General features: G+C 40.6%; 2 protein-coding genes across 2 annotated transcripts; both read left to right on the forward strand.

The window, feature by feature from the left end:
- Window positions 1–3,349: 3,349 nt before the first annotated feature.
- On the forward strand, window positions 3,350–6,426 carry LOC141725277 (acidic mammalian chitinase-like). The gene is made up of 9 exons (XM_074528185.1): window positions 3,350–3,551; window positions 3,939–3,995; window positions 4,099–4,264; window positions 4,377–4,501; window positions 4,765–4,870; window positions 4,945–5,130; window positions 5,309–5,428; window positions 5,518–5,659; window positions 6,280–6,426. Exons 1-8 carry the CDS (start codon window positions 3,475–3,477, stop codon window positions 5,650–5,652), a joined length of 972 nt encoding a protein of 323 aa, XP_074384286.1. The 5' UTR covers window positions 3,350–3,474; the 3' UTR covers window positions 5,653–5,659; window positions 6,280–6,426.
- A 4,484-nt stretch (window positions 6,427–10,910) lies between these two features.
- On the forward strand, window positions 10,911–20,771 carry CIMAP3 (ciliary microtubule associated protein 3). The gene is made up of 6 exons (XM_074528325.1): window positions 10,911–11,128; window positions 12,923–13,065; window positions 14,921–15,019; window positions 15,958–16,097; window positions 17,885–18,011; window positions 20,611–20,771. Exons 1-6 carry the CDS (start codon window positions 11,104–11,106, stop codon window positions 20,677–20,679), a joined length of 603 nt encoding a protein of 200 aa, XP_074384426.1. The 5' UTR covers window positions 10,911–11,103; the 3' UTR covers window positions 20,680–20,771.
- The last annotated feature ends 2,222 nt before the right edge of the window (window positions 20,772–22,993 follow it).

A 22,993-nucleotide genomic window follows, 5' to 3' on the forward strand; every position in this document is an offset into this window, starting at 1 on the left:
CAGCTGGAAAAACCCAGAGTGGTGAAATCTCTCTGCAGCCCAACACTGGAACAGATGGAAGGTCCCTGTCTGCTCTTTCTAATTGGAATTCTTTCAGCAAGGACCAATTCTTGTGCCCTTTCCCAGCACTCCTAGGGAACCCACAGCAAAACACCTTTGTTAGAACAGAAGAAGGGCAGGAAAAGTCCTGAAGGAAAAGTTCTGAAGGAAAACTCCAGGATTTGTTACCCCCACATGAAAACAAATCAGTGTCCTTGAGCCTGCCCCAAATGCTCTCGTTTCTATACCCAAACACCTTCCCTGGATAACAGAGCTGAAAATGCTCCAGAGATCACTGAGGGCGAGATTTTCCAGACCTATCCCAGCTGAATTTGTACCCTGGGACTTTATCAACCAAGAAAAACATTGGAAAAATACTCCTTGAGGATGTTGTCCTGTTATCAGCTGTGTCCCACCCCGTGCCTGCACCAAATTCCAAGGCTCAGGTTGGCACATTTTAATCTGCAGATCAGCCAGCATCTGATACCAGGTTGTTATCCAGGATTCCAGTCATCCAAGGCTGGGTGACCTCCTGGAAAGTCACCTTCATGTCACACAACAGGGAATTAAACCTCCCAGTGCAGGGACACAGCCGTGCCCTCATTCCTGAGTGGAGAAAAGGGAAGAAATCCAATCCCCAGGCTCTCCACACAGGGGGAGAGCTTGGAGTCTCCATCTGGACAGAAGATAAAATGTGGAAAGGATATTTTGAGGCATTCAACTGATGGGGCTTCACTTAGGGAAAAATGGGAATGCTCAGCAACACAGGGGTGTCTCAGTTTGGGAAAGAGCTGAGCGGGAAAATGAGGGGACAAATGTGAGAGGAAAATTAACTGGGTTTATACTCCAGGGAGTGCCTTGTGGAGTTGAACCTCCAAGAAATAAAGAACCTTCCTCTGTTTCCCTGAGGAGAGCCCAGCAGAGCTCAGAGCGCCCGGGTCCCTCTGTCCCAGAGCCCGCAGTGAGCGCAGAGCCCCGGCAGTGGCCGGGCTGGAGCCGGAGCCCCGCTCAGCCCTGCCTGGGGCCGCTCCCACCAGGGACACCCAGGCTGGGCTTGGGCAGTGCCAGCCCCTGGGAAGGGCTCAAGGACAGCACAAGGTCACCCCTGCAGCCATCGGGGACACAGAGCTGCTGTTGGAACAACATTTGGACAATCCCACAATCTAATCCCGCTCTTTATCTGCCCCTGCAGCTCCAGGACGTGGCACAGCCCCACGGCAGTGACCCCTGCGGCTGGAGAGCCCATTGTGCTGGTGAAAGGTTTGGTGACACCGCTCCCTGCCAAGTTGCGCAATGTTTGTCCCACGCTGGCAGCAGAGAGGAGCAGGGTATAAAAGAGGCAGAGAGCCCGAGCACATCAGTCTGGTCCAGGATGGCCAAGCTCACTCTGCTCACCGGTGAGTGCTGCTGGGCTGGAGCTCTGTGCCCTCCTGAGCAGGGCTGGGGGCTCTGGCACTGCTGCTCGGCTGCCTGCCCGGCGGGGGGAGGGATGAAAGCGCTGCTCTCTCTTTTCTGTCAGAGATTTCTCAATTTCCTTTGGGGAGGGAAATTTCTCTTCTTTAGCGCTGCTGGGGCTGGGGATCTGCTCTGCCTTGGGCATGGACAGAGCTCACTGCAGGCTGCAATGGAAATGTGCTTTTAGACTTCAGCCTAAAAACCCAATGATTGCTTTGGCATCTGTTTGGGTTCTTTTTGGTGCTTTTACCTGAAATCATTGGAGAAATGAAGTGCCTGGAGAAATGTTAGCGAAACTCTTCTGCCTGAGCGTGGACAGAGTTCATTGCAGGCTGCAATTGAAATGTGCTTTTAGATATAAACCTAAAGTTCAAATGATTCCTTTGGCATCGGTTTGGGGTCTTCTCTATCCTTTTACATTATTTCATTGGAGAAATGAAGTGCCTGGAGAAATGTTAGCAAAGCTCTTGTGCCTGAGCCTGTGGGCAGAGCCTTGCTGCAGGGTTTGCATTGCCCAGGCCCAGCAGTGACGGTGTGTTGTTGTTTCCTTGTGCCCTGCAGGTCTGGCCCTGCTGCTGAACGCCCAGCTGGGTAGGTGCCCTGAGCCAGCCCTGCCCAGCCGGGGAGGAAGGGCTGGGGCTGCGGGGCTGGGGGAGCCCAGGGAGCCCCAGGGTGCCCCAGGGCGCCCAGGGAGCCCCAGGGTGCCCCAGGGTGCCCAGGGAGCCCCAGGGTGCCCAGGGTGCCCCAGGGAGCCCAGGGAGCCCCAGGGAGCCCAGGGAGCCCCAGGGTGCCCCAGGGAGCCCCAGGGTGCCCAGGGTGCCCCAGGGAGCCCCAGGGAGCCCCAGGGAGCCCCAGGGTGCCCAGGGAGCCCCAGGGTGCCCAGGGAGCCCCAGGGAGCCCAGGGAGCCCCAGGGTGCCCCAGGGAGCCCCAGGGTGCCCAGGGTGCCCCAGGGTGCCCCAGGGAGCCCCAGGGTGCCCAGGGTGCCCCAGGGAGCCCCAGGGTGCCCAGGGTGCCCAGGGTGCCCCAGGGAGCCCCAGGGTGCCCAGGGTGCCCGGCCCCGCTGCCTTTGGCCGAGCTGTGCCCCGCACACGGAGATGTCTGGGTTTGGAAAGCCAGGAGTCTGCTGAGGAAGGCAGGAGCCTCGCCTGAAATAGGGAATGTGAACCTTCCTCACCTCTCTGATTTACTATGAATTTTAAATTAAGGGGCTCTCAGGCAAAAAATATGGGAGCAGGAAATGACAGTTCTCTAATAGGTAAGAAAATAGAAGGATAAAATAAGCAATGCAGTACACAAGAACAACACTGCCAGAGTCAGAACCCAACCTGACACGCTGTGGGTCAGGCTGTTGGCAGCAGTGCCATTGGAATTGTGGCTCAGCCCTCCTGCAGTGTCAGGGCTGGTTCTGCTGGAGCAGGATCCTGGAGAAAGGTGCAGTCTCTGCCTCTGAAGATCCAGGGGAAGGAGAGGCAATCCAGTTCCTCTGGGCAATCCAGTGGAGAAGCTGAGCTGATATTCCAGAATCTCCAGATTATATCTGGGTGGCAATACTTGGCTCCTCTTTCTGGGAAGAGCAGCTCCCAGCCGGATGCTGTAGTTCTTATCAGTCAGGCAGTGTAGTTTTTTATCAGTCAATTGCTGTTATCAGTAGATGTCCCGTCCAAAGGGAGAAGTGATTGTGGGAGAGATAAGGCAAACTGCCCACTTGACAGAAGCCAGCTGCCATCCAGATGCAATAGAACAGATGTTGCCCTGCAGTCTGGCACAGGAGCTGTGCCCACAGTGGCGATGCCGTGCCCAGGGCCGGGCCGTGCCGGGCACTGCAGCCCCTCCATGGCCGCTGTCTCCCCGCAGGCACTGCCTATGTGCTGACCTGTTACTTCACCAACTGGGCCCAGTACAGGCCTGGGGAGGGGAGGTACACCCCCGAGAACATCGACCCCAACCTGTGCAACCACCTGATCTACGCCTTCGCCGGCATGAACAACAACGAGATCACCACCTACGAGTGGAACGACGAGACGCTCTACAAGTCCTTCAATGGCCTCAAGAACCAGTGAGTGCTGGGAGCCCCAGCAGGGCTCTGCTCCCTCCTGTGCCCTTCTCTGCCCTTCTCTGCCCTTCTCTGCTCCCTCCTGTGCCCTTCTCTGCTCCCTCCGGTGCCCTTCTTTGCCCTTCTCTGCCCTTCTCTTCTCCCTCCGGTGCCCTTCTCTGCTCCATCTCCATCCTGTGGCCTTCTCTGCCCTTCTCTGCTCCCTCCCTTTCCTTTCTGGTGACAAGGATGCTGAGTGAAGAGGGACAGAGACACAGCCAAGGCAGGACATGGGGACAGCTCCATCCTCTGAGCATGGGGGCAGTGGCTCTTGGCCTTTCCCACCAAAGTGACCCAGGCTGCACTGACCAAACCCTTGGGGTCACTCCAGTTCCTGTCCCTTCCTTGCAGGAATCGCAACCTGAAGACCCTGCTGGCCATTGGAGGATGGAATTTTGGCACACAGAAGTGAGTCCAACCAGCTCTTTCCAATTATGAGTCCCGGGAGAGGGATGGAAATCAGGAAGAGGCTGGATTCCAACCTCACCTCTCTCCTGCTCTGCTTGCCCAGGTTCTCCACCATGGTCTCCACGCCCCAGAACCGCCAGACCTTCATCAACTCCGTGGTCAGGTTCCTGCGCCAGTACGGATTCGACGGGCTGGACCTGGACTGGGAATACCCCGGCTCCAGGGGCAGCCCTGCCCAGGACAAGTCTCTCTTCACCGTCCTGGTTAAGGTGGGCTTGGCTCCAGGCCCTGCTGGCCACAGCTCTGCCTCTGAGCCCTGGGTGGCTGCAAAGCCCCAGCCCTGAGAGCCCGCAGGTGATTGCTGTGCCTTGGGTCCCTCAGGAAATGGTGGCAGCCTTCGAGCAGGAAGCCAAGCAGAGCAACAAGCCCCGGCTCATGGTCACTGCTGCTGTGGCTGGAGGACTCTCCACCATCCAGGCTGGCTACGAGATCGCTGAGCTGGGCAAGTGAGTGACAAACCTGGGGTCCCTGGTGGCACTGGGGTGGGTTCCCTGCGTGGGAAATAACAGTTCTTTAATAGCAAAGGAAATAAAAGGATAAAATAAACAATGCAGTAAACTAAAACAACACTGACAGAGTCGGAGCTCAACCTGACACCCTGTGGACAGGCAGTGAAAGCCCCTGAGGGAGCCCCAGGTGCAGGGGCTGTGCGGTGATGGCAGCCCCAGCTCCGGGCCCTCAGGTGAGGACAGAGCCCTGCTCCCCACAGGTACCTGGATTACATCCACGTTATGACCTACGACTTCCACGGGCCCTGGGACGGCTCCACGGGCGAGAACAGCCCCCTGTTCAGCAGCGGCAGCACCCTCAGTGTTGTGAGTGCCTTTGGGGCCTCCGGCCCGGGGCTCCCCGTGCCACAGCACAGCCTGAACCCTGCTGCCTTTTCCAGGAATACGCCATGAACTACTGGAAGAACAACGGCGCCCCAGCCCAGAAGCTGCTGGTGGGATTCCCAACCTATGGAAAGAGCTTCACCCTTCAGAGCCCATCCAACACGGCCATCGGTGCCCCCAGCTCCGGGCCTGGCCCTGCAGGGCCCTACACCGGGGAGGCCGGGCTCCTGGCTTACTACGAGGTGTGTGAGGGACTCATGGCGGCCTGCAAGGCCAGCCCTGACACTGCTGGCACTTCCAGCACGAAATTCCTAACCTGGCTCATGTTCCCACTGCTCTTTCTCGCACATCTGCACCTTCCTGAGCTCCCAGGTTTGGGTTCCTGAGCTGGCTGACGTTCCCACTGCTCTTTCTCCTTAGATCTGCACCTTCCTGAGCTCTGGAGCCACCCAGGTTTGGGATGCCCCTGAGGACGTCCCCTACGCCTACAAGGCCAACGAATGGGTCGGCTATGACAACGAGAAGAGCTTTGGCCTCAAGGTCTGGGGGCAGTGCTGGGAGCTGGGATGGGGCTGGATTCTCCTGTGGGATCAATTCCTGGCGCTCACCAGGATTTTTTCTCCCCACAGGTGGACTGGCTGAAGAAGAACAACTTTGGAGGGGCCATGGTGTGGACCATCGACCTGGATGACTTCACTGGCAACTTCTGCCACCAGGGCAAATACCCCCTGATCTCCACCCTGAAGAAGGGCCTGGGGCTGTGAGCGTGCTGTGAGTGACAGGGAGGGACAGGAGCTGTGTCCCCAAGAGGACACAGAGGCGTGGGCAAGGGGGCATTGCAAACATCATCCCTTCCCCAGTGTGAAAAATGATACTCACTTCCAAAAAAGTTTTATTAAATTTTGCTTCAAAAAAAGTTTTATTAAAATATTAACTATTACTGTGTTTATATATTAAATATTGTTAATATTATATTTATTAAATTATTAAATATTACTTCCAAAAAAGGTTTATTAAAACTTTATCAAAAATACAACTGAAGACTGAATAGAGAAATTTTAAAGGATTTTTTCCACAGCATGTGCTTGTTTGTACAATGGAGCTTTTGCCTTTTAACCCTTTAGCCCCTTTCCAAAGTTTTGTCCATCAACTCCTCCTTCACTGTCCAGTGGTGGAAACCACATCCTTAAATCTTGATTGGAGATCAGCTGTTGCCATAGTAACAATCTCACCCTCCCAAATGTCCCAACAGGCCACCCCATAATAACAACACAAGGAGAGGATACACATGATATTTAATTTAATTTAATTGATATTTAATTTAATTGGGGGAGTCAGCCATGGCATTACTCATGTGTCTCACCAAGGAAAATTCTGCTTTCTTTTCACAGCACCGTCCTCACGTCCCTGCGGCTGCTGGAGGTGCAGGAGGAGCTGCAGTGACAGATCCTGGTCCCAATCCTGATCCTGATCCAGCCCAAAGATCCCTCTGATCCCATTGCACACAATGACAATGATTCAATAAACCTTTACCCAAAACCAACAACTTCCTGGTTCCACTCGTTTCTTCTTTTGTGTTTTGTCACTTCCTGGTTCTCTCAGGATGTTGGTGTGAAAAACAGGTTCAGTCTCCCGTGGAAATGTAAACAGTTTAGTAAAGGACAATAGGAGACAAGGACCGTGCAGCAAAGGTGTGAAAAACACATTCACCCTCCTGTGGAAAAGTTTAAAAGGAAAATAAAGGACAATAGGGCACAAGGACCATAGAGCAAAGTGAGAAACAGTGAAAAACACCTGTGAAAAACTGTGAAAATGCAAGAAGTTTAATAAAGGACAATAGGAGAGCAAAGGTGTGAAAAACACTTTCATTCTCCTGTGAAAATTAAGAAGTTTAATAGAGGACAATGGGAAACAAGGACAAACATTATTGGGTCAGCCAAGAGCACCCTGTTATCCTCGGGGATTCCCATTAAATACCTTTTAGTTAAATCATTCTGTTGAATATTCATAGATTCTTATGCATATCAATAAACTAATTTACATATTCATGAGCTATTTTGCATGGCCCCTCCTTGCTCTGCCTTTTTAGAGCCTGTGTGTTTCCTGGCTGGGCTTTTTCAACACAAAATTAATTATTCACTATTTCACTACCATGTCCAAGCTTAACTAACAACAGAAATAAAAATCATATTTTTATAGCAAAGTTACTTTAATATCACACATTTAAAATGTGTTTTAATGTTAGCAAAAAGCCAATATTAGAATATGTATCTATAACATACATTAGCTATTTCGCTACTATGTCTAAGCTTAATTAACAACAGAAATGAAAACTATATTTTTATAAAGTTACTTTAAAGTCATACAAATGAAATCCACTTTAAAAGTTGCAAAAATGTATCAATAACACATACCTATATAATCTATTTCACTACTATGTCTAAGTAACAACAGAAATGGAACCTATATTTTTATAACAAAGTTATTTCAAAATCATACATATGAAATCCACTTTAATGTTAGCAAGAAGCCAATATTACAATATGTATCTATAACACATATCAGCCATTTCACTACTAATTTTAATTAACAACCGAAACAAAAACCATATCATTTATAACAAAGTTACTTTAACATCACACATATAGAATCCATTTTAATATTAGCAAAAAGCCAATATTATGTATCTATAACACATACTTATATCATCTATTTTACTACTATGTCTAAGTTGAAGTAACAACAGAAATAAACCTATATTTTTATAACAAAGTTACTTTAACTCCACACATATAAAATCCATTTTAATATTAGCAAAAAGCCAATATTACGTATCTATAACGCATAGTTATGTATTTCACTACTAAGTTTAAGTAACAACAGAAATGAAACCTATATTTTTATAACAAAGTTACTTCAAAATCATACATATGAAATCCACTTTAATGTTAGCAAGAAGCCAATATTACAATATGTATCTATAACACATATCAGCCATTTCACTACTAAGTTTAATTAACAACCAAAATAAAAACTGTCTTTATAACAAAGTTACTTTAACATCACGCATATAGAATCCATTTTAATATTAGCAAAAAGCCAATATTACAATATGTATCTATAACACATACCAGCCATTGTACTACTAAGTTTAAGTAACAACCGACATAAAAACTGTCTTTATAACAAAGTTACTTTAGTGTCACACATATAGAATCCATTTTAATTTTTGCAAAAAGCCAATATTATGTATCCACAATGCATAGTTATGTATTTCACTACTAAGTTTAAGTAACAACAGAAATGAAACCTGTATTTTTATAACAAAGTTACTTCAAAATCATACATATGAAATCCACTTTAATGTTAGCAAGAAGCCAATATTACAATATGTATCTATAACACACATCAGCCATTTCACTACTAATTTTAATTAACAACCGAAATAAAAACCATATCTTTATAACAAAGTTACTTTAACATCACACATATAGAATCCATTTTAATATTTTCAAAAAGCTAATATTATAATGTGTATCCATAGTACAAACTTATATCAGCTATTTCACTACGGTGTCTAACTTTAATTAACAAGAGAAATAAAAACTGTCTTTATAACAAAGTTACTTTAACACCACATATAAAATCAATTTTAATACTTGTAAAAAGCCAATATTATAATGTGTATCTATAATGCATGTCAGCCATTTCACTACTATATCCAAGCTCAATTAACGACAGAAATGAAAATTATATTTTTATAACAAAGTTACTTTAACACCACATATATAGAATCCATTTAAATATTAGCGAAAAGCCAATATTATGTATCTATAACACAAACTTATATCACTTCTATCAGTTATTTCACTACTATGTCTAAGTTTAATTAACAACAGAAATAAAACCCATATCTTTATAACAAAGTTACTTTAACATCACACATATAGAATCCATTTTAATATTAGCAAAAAGCCAATATTATGTATCTATAACACATACTTATATCATCTATTTCACTACTATGTCTAAGTTGAAGTAACAACAGAAATAAACCTATATTTTTATAACAAAGTTACTTTAACTCCACACATATAAAATCCATTTTAATATTAGCAAAAAGCCAATATTACGTATCTATAACGCATAGTTATGTATTTCACTACTAAGTTTAAGTAACAACAGAAATGAAACCTATATTTTTATAACAAAGTTACTTTAACATCACACATATAGAATCCATTTTAATATTAGCAAAAAGCCAAAATTACAATATGTATCTATAACACATACCAGCCATTTCACTACTAAGTTTAATTAACAACCGACATAAAAACTGTCTTTATAACGAAGTTACTTCAAGTCCACACATATAAAATGCATTTTAATATTTTCAAAAAGCCAATATTACAATATGTATCTATAACACATATCAGCCATTTCACTACTAAGTTTAACTAACAACCGAAATAAAAACTGTCTTTATAACAAAGTTACTTTAACTCCAGACATATAGAATCCATTTTAATATTTTCAAAAAGCCAATATTATAATATGTATCTATTATATTATATATATATAATATATAATATATATATAATATATAATATATTATATATTATATATATTATATATTATATATCATATATTGTACATTATATATTACATAATATATATTATATATTATATTTTATATATTATATATTATATATTATATATTATATATTATATATTATATATTATATATTATATATTATATATAATACCAGCCATTTCACTACTAAGTTTAATTAACAACACAAATGGAACCCATACTTTTATAACAAAGTTACCTTAAAATAATACATATAAAACGCATTTTAATACCTGCAAAAAGCCACTATTCCGATGCGTATCTCTGGCGCTCACCCTGGCGCTGGGGCAGGGTTGGGCTTTCCTCCCAGCTGGCATTCCTCGCTGCCGCTCCCTGGCAGTGCCAGGGGAACGGGGGCAGGAGCCGCAGTCACCCCGCCAGCGCTGTGACCTCACAAGGCAGAGCCGCTGCCCGGAGCCGGCCCGGCCCGTTCCCAGGGAAATGCCCAACCCCGGCTTTTCCCGGCCCCCTGATTCCCAACCCCGGCTTTTCCCCGGCCCCCTGATTCCCAACCCCGCTTTTCCCGGCTCCCTGATTCCCAACCCCAGCTTTTTCCCAGCCCCCTGATTCCCAATCCCGGCTTTTTCCCAGCCCCCTGATTCCCAATCCCGGCTTTTCCCGGCCCCCTGATTCCCAACCCCGCTTTTCCCGGCCCCCTGATTCCCAGCCCCAGCTTTTTCCCAGCCCCCTGATTCCCAATCCCGGCTCCCTGATTCCCAACCCCAGTTTTTTCCCAGCCCCCTGATTCCCAATCCCGGCTTTTTCCCGGCTCCCTGATTCCCAATCCCGGTTTTTTCCCCGGCTCCCTGATTCCCAACCCCGGCTTTTCCCCGGCCCATTCCCAGGGAAATGCCCAATCCCGGCTTTTCCCCGGCTTCCTGATTCCCAACCCCGGCTTTTCCCCAGCCCCTGATTCCCAACCCCGGCTTTTCCCCGGCTCCCTGATTCCCAATCCCGGCTTTTCCCCGGCCCCCTGATTCCCAATCCCGGCTTTTTCCCGGCCCCCTGATTCCCAATCCCGGCTTTTCCCCAGCCCCTGATTCCCAACCCCGGCTTTTCCCCAGCCCCCTGATTCCCAATCCCGGCTTTTCCCCGGCCCCCTGATTCCCAATCCCGACTTTTTCCCGGCCCCCTGATTCCCAATCCCGGTTTTTCCCGGCCCCCTGATTCCCAATCCCGGCTTTTCCCGGCTCCCTGATTCCCAATCCCGGCTTTTTCCCGGCCCCCTGATTCCCAATCCCGGCTTTTTCCTGGCCCCCTGATTCCCAATCCCGGCTTTTTCCCTTCCCCCTGATTCCCAATCCCGGTTTTTCCCCGGCCCCCCCGATTCCCAATCCCGGTTTTTTCCCAGCCCCCTGATTCCCAACCCCGGCTTTTCCCCGGCCCCTGATTCCCAACCCCGGCTTTTCCCCAGTCCCCTGATTCCCAACCCCGGCTTTTTCCCGGCTCCCTGATTCCCAATCCCGTTTTTTCCCCGGCTCCCTGATTCCCAACCCCGGCTTTTTCCCGGCTCCCTGATTCCCAATCCCGGCTTTCCCCGGCTCCCTGGTGCCCGTAACACCCACAGCAGTGCCAGGCCCGGATGGCAGCAAGGCAGGAGCCCAGAGGTGAGAGCTGGCCCAGGCAGGGGCACCTGGAGGGGCTGGGATTGCTTCTCCTTCATCCCCCATCCCACCATCAGGAGCTCAGAATGGGGAAAATCCGCCAGGATTTTGTCAGGAAAATCAATCCACAAATATCAGAGTTCTGTATTCAAAAGAAGAAAAATCCGCCCCTGTCAGGAAAATCAATCCACAAATATCAGAGTTCTGTATCCAAAAGAAGAAAAATCTGCCCTGTCAGGAAAATCAATCCACAAATATCAGAGGTTTGTGGCCAAAAAGGAGGCAGAGGAGTCCTTCGACTTTATCCCAATAAAGGGAGAGGCTGTGGGGTGCTCACCTCTCTCCAACTTTTGGAGGATCAGGTTCCTTTTTATCCCGATTTCCTTCTCTCTTTCCCCATTTCTGAGGTACCTGAGAGGTTCAGACTTCCCAGGACACCTGATACCAGAGATTCCTCTCTAATGCACAACCCTCCCTTTTCATTTTTAATTCTTACAGAATTTAGGGGTTTTTTCCCCCATTTCTGAGGTACCTGAGAGGTTCAGACTTCCCAGGACACCTGATACCAGAGATTCCCCTCTAATGCACAACCCTCCCTTTTCATTTTTAATTCTTACGGAATTTAGGGGGTTTTTTTCCCCATTTCTGAGGTACCTGAGAGGTTCAGACTTCCCAGGACACCTGATACCAAAGATCCCCCTGTAATGCACAACCCTCCCTTTGCATTTTTAATTCTTACAGAATTTAGGGTTTTCCCCCCTTGTTTCTGTCACCTTTCAATATCTAATTTCATTCATCAACAAACCTACAGTTTATTTCTAAAGGCAAATATTTTTTTCCAATCATCAACCATGGGAATGGATTGAATCCAATCCATAGTTGGATTTCCATCCATGGGAATCCTTCCCATCGTTTCTTTTCTCTCTCAGCGCTGGTTTTACTAACCAGCAGACCCACAGATTGTTTGGAAAGACAAATTGCTTGTGAAAAATAAATCTGTTTGAAAAGATAAATCCCTCATTCCTCTCAGCCCCTCGTGGCTTTGAAGAAGGGTCTGAGAGGGACAAGGCAGAGGCAAAGGGGAGACCCCTCCTAAATATCCAGGGCAAAGACAAATCTGCCGTTCTTTGTGAAAAATAAATCGATTTTCTTGTGAAAAACAAATCTGTTTGGAAAGACAAATCTGTCATTGCTTGTGAAAAATAAATTTGGAAAGACAAATCCCTCATTCCTCTCAGCCCCTCGTGGCTTTGAAGAAGGGTCTGAGACGAATCAGGCACAGGGAAGGGAAGACCCCTCTTAAATATCCATGACCAAGACAAATCTGCCATTGCTTGTGAAAACAAATCCGTTTGGAAAAACAAATCTGCCATTGCTTGTGAAAAACAAATCCGTTTGGAAAAACAAATCTTTCATTCCTTGTGAAAAACAAATCCATTTTCCTGTGAAAAACAAATCCATTTGGAAGGAGAAATCCCTCATTCCTCTCAGCCCCTCGTGGCTTTGAAGAAGGATCTGAGACGAATCAGGCAGAGGGAAGGGAAGACCCCTCTTAAATATCCACGACAAAGACAAATCTGCCATTGCTTGTGAAAAACAAATCCATTTTCCTGTGAAAAACAAATCGATTTGGAAGGAGAAATCCCTCATTTCTCTCAGCCCCTCGTGGCTCTGAGGCCAAGAGCAAACCCCTCCCAAACACCCCAGGGCAGAGGGATGGAGGCAGAAAGCAGCTCATGGTCACTTTTTTTTCCTCTTTTTTCTATTTTCTCTCATTTTTTTCTTGTTTCTCCCCAGCTATGTCCAAGCTCATCTCCTTCGGGACCACTCAGGACCGGAAAATGTTCCCGTCCAGCTTTGCCCCGGACAGGCTGGGCATCGAGGTGCTGGGCGTGAGGGGCAGCCCCTTGCTGGGGCCGGGCTCCTACCTGGGGCCGGAGGTGAGTTTGGGGTCATTTATCGAAATTACCGGGTCATTCCTGCCCTGAAAACCCACTGGGAGGTGTCCCACATCCTCCTGGGAAAAGGAATTTTCTGCATTCCCAACCAATCCTTGAGGTTCTGGAATAGCCAGGAATTAAGGGAATAATTAGGAATAAGTTTAATTGGAATAGTACCATGAAATCCTCCCCGCAAACCCACTGCAGGATGTCCCACATCCTCTTGGAAAAAGGAATTTTCTCCTTTCCCAACCAATCCTTGAGGTTCTGGAATAGTCAGAAATTAAGGGAATTGTTAGGAATAACATTTGCTGCTCAGATAATTATGCCACTGCAGGATGTCCCATATCCTCCTGGAAAAAGGAATTTTCTCCTTTCCCAACCAATCCTTGAGGTTCTGGAAAAGTCAGAAATTAAGGGAACAATTAAAGGAATAAAAATAAGAAAATAATTAGGAATAGTCAGGAATTAACGGGAATTATTAGGAATAAATTTAACAGGAATAGTACCATGAAATCCTCCCTGAAAACCCGCTGGGAGATGTCCCAAATCCTCCTGGGAAAAGGAATTTTCTCCTTTCCCAACCAATCCTTGAGGTTCTGGAACAGTCAGGAATTAAGGCAATAATTAAGGGAATAAAAATAAGAAAGTAATTAGGAATAGCCAGGAATTAAGGGAATAATTAAGGGAATAAAAAGAAGGAAATAATTAGGAATAGCCAGGAATTAAGGGAATAATTAGGAATAACTTTATTAGGAGTAGTACCATGTAGTCCTCCCTGCAAACTCACTGCAGGATGTCCCACATCCTCCTGGGAAAAGGAATTTTCTCCTTTCCCAACCAGTCCTCGAGGTTCTGGAATAGTCAGAAATTACGGGAATAATTAGGAATAACATTTGCTCCTCAGATAATTATGCCACTGCAGGATGTCCCACATTCTCCTGGAAAAAGGAATTTTCTCCTTTCCCAACCAATCCTTGAGGTTCTGGAACAGTAGGAAATTAAAGGAATAATTAAGGGAATAAAAATAAGAAAGTAATTAGGAATAGCCAGAAATTAAGGGAATAATTAGGAATAACTTTATTAGGAGTAGTACCATGTAGTCCTCCCTGCAAACTCACTGCAGGATGTCCCAAATCCTCCTGGAAAAAGGAATTTTCTCCTTTCCTAACCAATCCTTGAGGTTCTGGAACAGTCAGAAATTAAGGGAACAATTAAAGGAATAAAAATAAGAAAATAATTAGGAATAGCCAGGAATTATGGGAATAATTAGGAATAAGTTTAATTGGAATAGTACCATGAAATCCTCCCTGCAAACCTGCTGGAACATGTCCCACATCCTCCTGGAAAAAGGAATTATCTTCTTTCCCACCTGATCCTCAAGATTATAGAATAGTGAGAAATTAAGGGAATAATTAAGGGAATAAAAATAAGGAAATAATTAGGAATAGTCAGAAATTAAGGGAATAATAATAGGAAAAGCATCATGCACTCCTGCCCTGCAAACCCACTGCAGGATAGAAAAAGGAAATTTTCCTGGAAAAAGGAATTAATTATCTCCTTTCCCAATCAATCCTTGAGGTTGTGGAATAGTCAGAAATTAAAGGAATAATTAGGAATAAGTTTAATAGGAATAATATCTGCTGCTCATGCAAACCCACTGCAGGATGGAAACAGGAAATTTTCCTGGAAAAATGAATTATCTCCTTTCCCAATCAATTCTTGAGGTTGTGGAATAGTCAGAAATTAAAGGAATAATTAAGAATAACTGTATTAGGAATAACATTTGCTGCTCAGCTGACTCTGTCCTGCTTTTGAATAATGCAAATAAATGATTTTGGGTCTCAAATTGCAGAACAACGTCCTGCAATCGTCCTGGAGCACCCGGCCCATGAGCGCCCTGGGCTACACGATGGGAGCCAGGACGGCCCCGCGCTTCCAGCAGAGGGCTCAGGTGAGGGAAAAGTGCCAAAAAACAAGGGAAAAGCAGGAAAAAATAACAGGGAAAAAGCAGAAAATACAGGGGAAAAGCAGAAAAAATACAGGGGAAAAACAGCAAAAAACCAGAGGAAGAGCAGCACAAAAACAGGGGAAAAGCAGCAAAAACAAACAGGGGGAAAGCGGCCGAAAAGAGGGGGAAAGCAGGAAAAAAATACAGGGGAAAAACGGCAAAAAAACCCCAGGGAAAAAGCAGAAAAAATACAGGGGAAAACCAGCAAAAAACCAGGGGAAGAGCAGAAAAAAAAACAGGGGAAAAGCAGCAAAAAAAAAAAAACAGGGGGAAAGCGGCCAAAAAGAGGGGAAAAGCAGGAAAAAAACCAGGGAAAAAGCAGAAAACATACAGGGGAAAAACAGCAAAAATACAGGGGAAAAGCAGAAAAAATACAGGGGAAAAACAGAAAAAAAAACCAGGGAAAAAGTAGAAAAAATACAGGGGAAAACCAGCAAAAAAACCCCAGGGAAAAAGCAGAAAAAATACAGGGAAAAAGTAGAAAAAATACAAGGGGAAAAGTGGTCGAAAATAGGGGAAAAGCAGGAAAAAATTTAGGGAAAAAGCAGCCAAAATATTGCCCGGCCCGGCTGTGCCATGCCCTGGGTGCTGCCACGGGAATGTGGAATTTTAGGTGGGAATGAGGTGGAATTTTGGGTGGCAATGAAGGGGAATTTCGGGTGGAAATGAGGTAGAATTTAGGTGGGAATGAGGTGGAATTTCGTGAGGGAATGAGGTGGAATTTCGTGAGGGAGTGAGGTGCAATTTTGGGGGTGAATTCTTCATGAACTCCCCTGGTTTTTGGCCGCTTTTCCCTGGTTTTTTGCTGATTTTTCCCTGGTTTTTTGCTGCTTTTTCCCTGTTTTTTTGCCGATTTTCCCCGTTTTTGGCCGCTTTCCCAGACCGTGACCCCCGGCCCCGCCGCCTACGGGCCCTTCCCGGCTGAGCCCCGCCCGGCCCGGCCCGGCCCGGCCCCGGTCCCGTTCGGCTCCAGCAGCCCCCGGTTCCCGACCCGCCTGCAGGACCGCGACCGCTACCCCGGGTAAGGAAAAGCCTTGGGAAAAATAAAAATTAAAATAAAATAAAATAAAATAAAATAAAATAAAATAAAATAAAATAAAATAAAATAAAATAAAATATAAAATAAAATAAAATAAAATAAAATAAAATAAAATAAAAATATAAAATAAAATAAAATAAAATAAAAAATAAAATAAAATAAAAAATAAAATAAAATAAAAAATAAAATAAAATAAAATGAAATGAAATGAAATGAAATAAAATAAAATAATATAAAAATATAAAATATAAATAATATAATATAATATAATATAATATAATATAATATAATATAATGTAATGTAATGTAATATAATATGATATAATGTAATATAATATAATATAATATAATGTAATATAATGTAATATAACATAATATAATGTAATGTAATGTAATATAATATGATATAATATAATATAATATAATATATAAAATATAAAACAAAATAAAATCATAAAAATAATTTTAAAAAGAGGTTTTCTCTCCAAAAAAGATGATTTTTAGCTCCCAAAATAAATTTTTATGTCCCAAAAAAAAAGAGGATTTTTTTTAATCTCTGAAAAGAAAATTTTTATGTCCCAAAAATAAGACTTTCTATCTCTGAAAAGAAGCTTTTCTTTCTCCAAAAAAATAAACTTTTTATCTCAACAAATATTGGTTAATATTGGAATATTTTGGTTGATATTGGGAGATTTTGGTTAACATTGGGATATATTGGTTAACATTGGGACATTTAGGTTCATATTAGGATATTTTGATTAATATTAGGGTATTTTGGTTAACATTGGAATATTTTGAATAACATTGGGATATTTTGGATATTAGAATATTTTGGTTAGTATTGGAATATTTAGGTTAACATTGGAATATTTAGGTTAACATCGGAATATTTTGGTTAACATTGGAATATTTTGGTTAACATTGGAATATTTAGGTTAACATCGGAATATTTAGGTTAACATTGGAATATTTTGGTTAACATTGGGATATTTTTGGACATTAGAATATTTTGGTTAACATTGGAATATTTTGGTTAACATTGGAATATTTTGAATAACATTTGGGGTATTTTGGATATTAGAATATTTTGGTTAACATTGGAATATTTTGGTTTAACATTAGGATATTTTGGATAATATTGGAGTATTTTGGATAATGTTAGAATATTTCGGTTAGTATTGGAATATTTTGGTCAATACTGGATTTTTTTTTATTAACATTGGGGCATTTTGGTTCACATTGGGATATATTGGTTAGTATGAGGATATTTTGGTCAACACTGGAATATTTAGATTAATATTGGGACATTTCGGTTAACACTGGAATATTTAGATTAATATTGGGATATTTAGATTAATATTAGGATATTTTGGTTAACATTGGAATATTTAGATTAATATTGGGATATTTTGGTTAACATTGGAATATTTAGATTAATATTGGGACATTTTGGTTAACATTGGAATATTTAGATTAATATTGGGATATTTAGATTAATATTGGGACATTTTGGTTAACACTGGAATATTTAGATTAATATTGGGACATTTTGGTTAACATTGGGATATTTAGATTAATATTGGGATATTTTGGTTAACATTGGAATATTTTGGTCAACACTGGGACATTTTAATCCAACCAAACCCACCCCTAAAACGCAGATAAAATGCATTTCAATGAATAAATCAATACATAATTTCAATAAAGAATTAAATAAATAAATAAATAAATAATAATTTCAATAAATAATCCATTCCTGTTTTCCCCAGGCCTGGCACCTACGACATCCAGGACCCTCAAACCAAAAAAGTTTCGTGGCCCTCCCAGTTTGGGGCTCCCAACTGGGCAGCGCTGCCCCAGCTGGTGCAGAGGATGATGAAGATGCAGGTGCAGAAGGTGAGGAAGGCTCAGGGACAGGAAATTCCCTTTTTTCTCCATATTTTCGCTGTTTTTTGTTTTCATTTCCTGCTTCTGAGACAGGAAATTCCCTTTTTTCTCCATATTTTCATTTCCTGCTCCCGAGACAGGAAATTTCCTTTTTTCTCCATATTTTCATTTTCTGCTCCTGAGACAGGAAATTCCCTTTTTTCTCCATATTTTCATTGTTTTGTTTTCATTTCCTGCATCTGAGACAGGAAATTCTCTTTTTTCTCCATATTTTCATTTCCTGCTCCTGAGACAGGAAATTCCCTTTTATCTCCATATTTTCACTGGTTTGTTTTCATTTCCTGCTTCTGGGACAGGAAATTTAATTTTTCTCCATATTTTCGCTGTTTTTTGTTTTCATTTCCTGCTTCTGAGACAGGAAATTCCCTTTTTTCTCCATATTTTCATTTCCTGCTTTGAGAGAAGAAATTCCCCTTTTTCTCCATATTTTCATTTCCTGCTTTGAGACAGGAAATTCCCCTTTTTCTCCATATTTTCGCTGTTTTGTTTTCATTTCCTGCTTCTGAGACAGGAAATTTCCTTTATTTCCAAATTTTTGCTGTTTTTTGTTTTCATTTCCTGTATCTGATACAGGAAATTCTCTTTTTTCTCCATATTTTCATTTCCTGCTTCTGAGACAAGAAATTCCCTTTTTTCTCCATATTTTCATTGGTTTGTTTTCATTTCCTGCTTTGAGAGGGGAAATTTCCTTCTTTCTACAAATTTTCATTTCCTGCTCCCAAGACAGGAAATTCCCTTTTTTCTCCATATTTTCACTGTTTTTTGTTTTCATTTCCTGCTTCTGAGACAGGAAATTTAATTTTTCTCCATATTTTCCCTGGATTGTTTTCATTTCCTGCTTTGAGACAGGAAATTCCCTTTTTTCTCCATATTTTCATTTCCTGCTCCTGAGACAGGAAATTTCCTTTATTTCCAAATTTTTGCTGTTTTTTGTTTTAATTTTCTGCTTCTGAGACAGGAAATTTCCTTTTTTTCCCCATATTTTCATTTCCTGCTTCTGAGACAGGAAATTTCCTTTTTTCTCCATATTTTCGCTGTTTTTTGTTTTCATTTCCTGCTTCTGAGACAAGAAATTCCCTTTTTTCTCCAAATTTTCATTTCCTGCTCCTGGGACAGGAAATTTCCTTTTTTCTCCATATTTTCGCTGTTTTTTCTTTTCATTTCCTGCTTTTGAGAAAGGAAATTTCCTTTTTTCCCCATATTTTCATTTCCTGCTTTGAGACAGGAAATTTCCTTTTTTCTCCAAATTTTCATTTCCTGCTTCAGAGACAGGAAATTTAATTTTTCTCCATATTTTCGCTGTTTTTTGTTTTCATTTCCTGCATCTGAGACAGGAAATTCCCTTTTTTCTCCACATTTTCATTTCCTGCTTCTGAGACAGGAAATTTCCTTTTTTCTCCATATTTTCACCGTTTTATTTTCATTTCCTGTTTCTGAGACAGGAAATTCCCTTTTTTCTCCACATTTTGATTTCCTGCTTCTGAGACAGGAAATCCCCATTTTTCTCCATATTTTCACTTTTTTGTTGTTCTTTCCTTATTCAGAGAGAGGAAATTTCCTTTTCTCATTTCCCATTTTCACAATTTTATTCTCCTTTTTTTTGCCTCAATGTCCTGAGAGAGGAAATTTCCTAATTTCCTTTTCACTCCCTATTTTATTTTCCTTTCCTTCTTCTGAGACAGAAAATTCCCTTTTTATTCCCCATTTCCTCCACTTTTTTACCCTTTCCTCCCTCAAAACTTCTGAGATAAAAATTCCCTTTTCATTCCCATTTTCTCTGTTCTTTTTCCTACTTCTGAGAGAGAAAATTTCCCTTTTTCTTCCTTTTTTCATCCTTTTTTCATCCTTTTTTCTTCCTTTTTTCTTCCTTTTTTCTTTCTTTTTTCTTCCTTTTTTCTTCCTTTTTTCTTCCTTTTTTCTTCCTTTTTTCTTTCTTTTTTCTTCCTTTTTCCTTCCTTTTTCCTTTCTTTTTTCTTCCTTTTTTCATCCTTTTTTCTTCCTTTTTTCTTCCTTTTTTCTTTCTTTTTTCTTCCTTTTTTCTTCCTTTTTCCTTTCTTTTTTCTTCCTTTTTTCTTCCTTTTTCCTTTCTTTTTTCTTCCTTTTTTCATCCTTTTTTCTTCCTTTTTTCATCCTTCTTTCTTCCTTTTTTCTTTCTTTTTTCTTCCTTTTTTCTTCCTTTTTCCTTTCTTTTTTCTTCCTTTTTTCCTCCTTTTTTCTTCCTTTTTTCTTCCTTTTTTCTGCCTTTTTTCTGCCTTTTTTCTGCCTTTTTTCTTCCTTTTTTCTTCCTTTTTTCATCCTTTTTTCTTCCTTTTTTCTTCCTTTTTCTCCCAATTTTTTTTGTATTTTTCCCAGCCCAGAGCACAAAACACAAATTTCAATCAATCCCAAAAATCCCCTTTTCCTCAGAATTTTCCCCAATTTCCACCCCAAAATGAGCAAAGTGGGGCCTCCGCTGGTACCAAAAATCTGATTTAAATCCCAATTTTAGATCTCCATTTCCTGGCACATTTTCGTTGTTTTTAATGGAAAATTTGGGATTTTTTTTTAGATGACTGTGGATAAAAATTTCCAGAAAAACCAGGGCAGGGAGGCGTACCTGAAACTGCACTACGGCTGAGGAAAAATATCTTTATTTGGAGATAAATAAAGATATTTCTTTCTATCTGCAGCTCCGGGCTGAATAAATCAAGTATTTTAAATGGTTTTTAATGGTTTTTAATGGTTTTAATTTGCTCTGCTCATCTCAATCTTCTCAGCCCCACGGGAAGAAATTGAAATCCAGAATTTGTTTTCAAATATTTTGAAGGTATTTTAAAATATTTTCATGCGTTTAAATGCATTTGAGATATTTTTAAAAAATTACGGTAACGAACTGAAAATAATAATATATGAAAATATATCAAAATATATAAATATATAAAATCAATTTTAACGTAAAAATTCAAATTTTAACTTTTCTTTTAGTTAGTTTAACATGTCTCTAAACTATAAATTTATATTCTCACTTTTAGTATTTAAAAAAATTTTAAAGCCTCAAATTAAATACTATATTTAATTTTAAACGTTAAGTTATAAAACCACATCATTTTATATACCAAGTAATTTTATATCCCAAATATTTTAATATACCAATTAATTTTATATCCCAAATGATTGCATATACAAAATAATGTTATAAACCAAATAATTTTATATCCCAAATAATTTTATATACAAAGTAATTTTATATCCCAAATAATTTTATATATAAAATAATGTTATAAACCAAATAATTTTATATCCCAAATAATTTTATATACAAAGTAATTGTATATACAAAAAAAATTCATGTATCAAATATTTCCATATGCCAAATAATTTTATATCCCAAATATTTTAATATACCAATTAATTTTATATCCCAAATATTTGTATATACAAAATAATGTTATAAACCAAATCATTTTATATCCCAAATAATTTTATATACAAAGTAATTTTATATACAAAAAAATTTCATATATCAAATATTTCCATATGCCAAATAATTTTATATCCCAAATATTTTAATATACCAATTAATTTTATATCCCAAATAATTTTATATACAAAAAAAATTCATATATCAAATGTTTTCATACGCCAAATAATTTTATATCCCAAATAATTTTATAAACCAAATGATTTTCCAAGAATTCCCTACATTTCAATTTCTAACACTCAGAGAATTTTTATGTTTTTTGCCCAAAATATCACCCTGAGGCCGGGTGGGGACAGGTGGATTTTTGCATTTTGGCTCCTTCCCTGCTGAAATGAAAATATTCTGAATTTTAAAAATCATTTTAAATGCTTGAAACTGAGAATATTGACACAAAAATAAACGAGGCCTGAAACAGAAAGTTCCTGGTGCTGGGGCAGCTGTTTCCCCTCAAACCTTTAATTTCTGCATTTCCAAACCTAATTGGTAATTTTAATTAAATTAAATCAATAATTTAATTCAAAATAATTTAATTAACAATTAAATTTTACTTGTTAATTATTTTCAATTAAATTATTGATTTAATTTAGATAAAATCTCAGATAAAATTCCTTTTATTATGAACACAATAAATTATTACTATATTCCTTTATTTCATTGAAATTTATTTAATTTAAATTTATTAATTTTTATGAAAGTGATAAAGGAACATAATAATACTAAATAACTTTACTAAATACCTTTATTAAATAATTCTAAATACCTTTACTAAATAATAATTATTATTCCTTTCTGAGGAACACAAAAAATCACAATTTGCCCATAAGGACGTAATTTTTTTTTTAATTATCAACACAACAAATTATTATTATATTCTTTTCTTAAATTAATAGTTATTAAATTTAAAATAATTATTTTTTATTAAATTGATAAAGGAGCATAATAATACTAAATAGCTTTACTAAATAATAATTATTATTCCTTTCTGATGAACACAAAAATCACAATTTGCTCATAAGGACATAAAATTTCTTTTATTAAGAACATAAAAACTACAATTTTCATTCCACCTTTTTTTTTTTTTTTTTATTTCCCCTACCCAGCAAGGGATTTTTCTCCTTGCAGAAACCAAAAAAAACAAAGAAAAGTTAAAAAAAGATAAAATTTTTGGATATATACAAACATTTACAGGTTTTCTGTACATTTTTCATTCTGTACAAGCAAGGCACCAGCAGCAGGGACAGCGGCACACACAGGGGGGAGTTTGAGATTTAATTTCAGATTTTTTTTGGCAGAAAATCATTGAAAAAAAAACTTTATAAATTAAATTTTTGTCCTTGGAAAGAGGGGAGGATCCTTTTAACAGCATGGAGGTGAAATTGGAATTTTTGGAGGATTTTGGACCAAACCTCAGGAGCTTTTTCTGATGGGAACTGAACCCAGGTTTTGGGTTAAAGAAAACCCAAATGGTTTT

This window comes from Zonotrichia albicollis, chromosome 28 (assembly GCF_047830755.1).
Source record: "Zonotrichia albicollis isolate bZonAlb1 chromosome 28, bZonAlb1.hap1, whole genome shotgun sequence".
NCBI classification, from domain to species: Eukaryota; Metazoa; Chordata; class Aves; order Passeriformes; family Passerellidae; genus Zonotrichia; species Zonotrichia albicollis.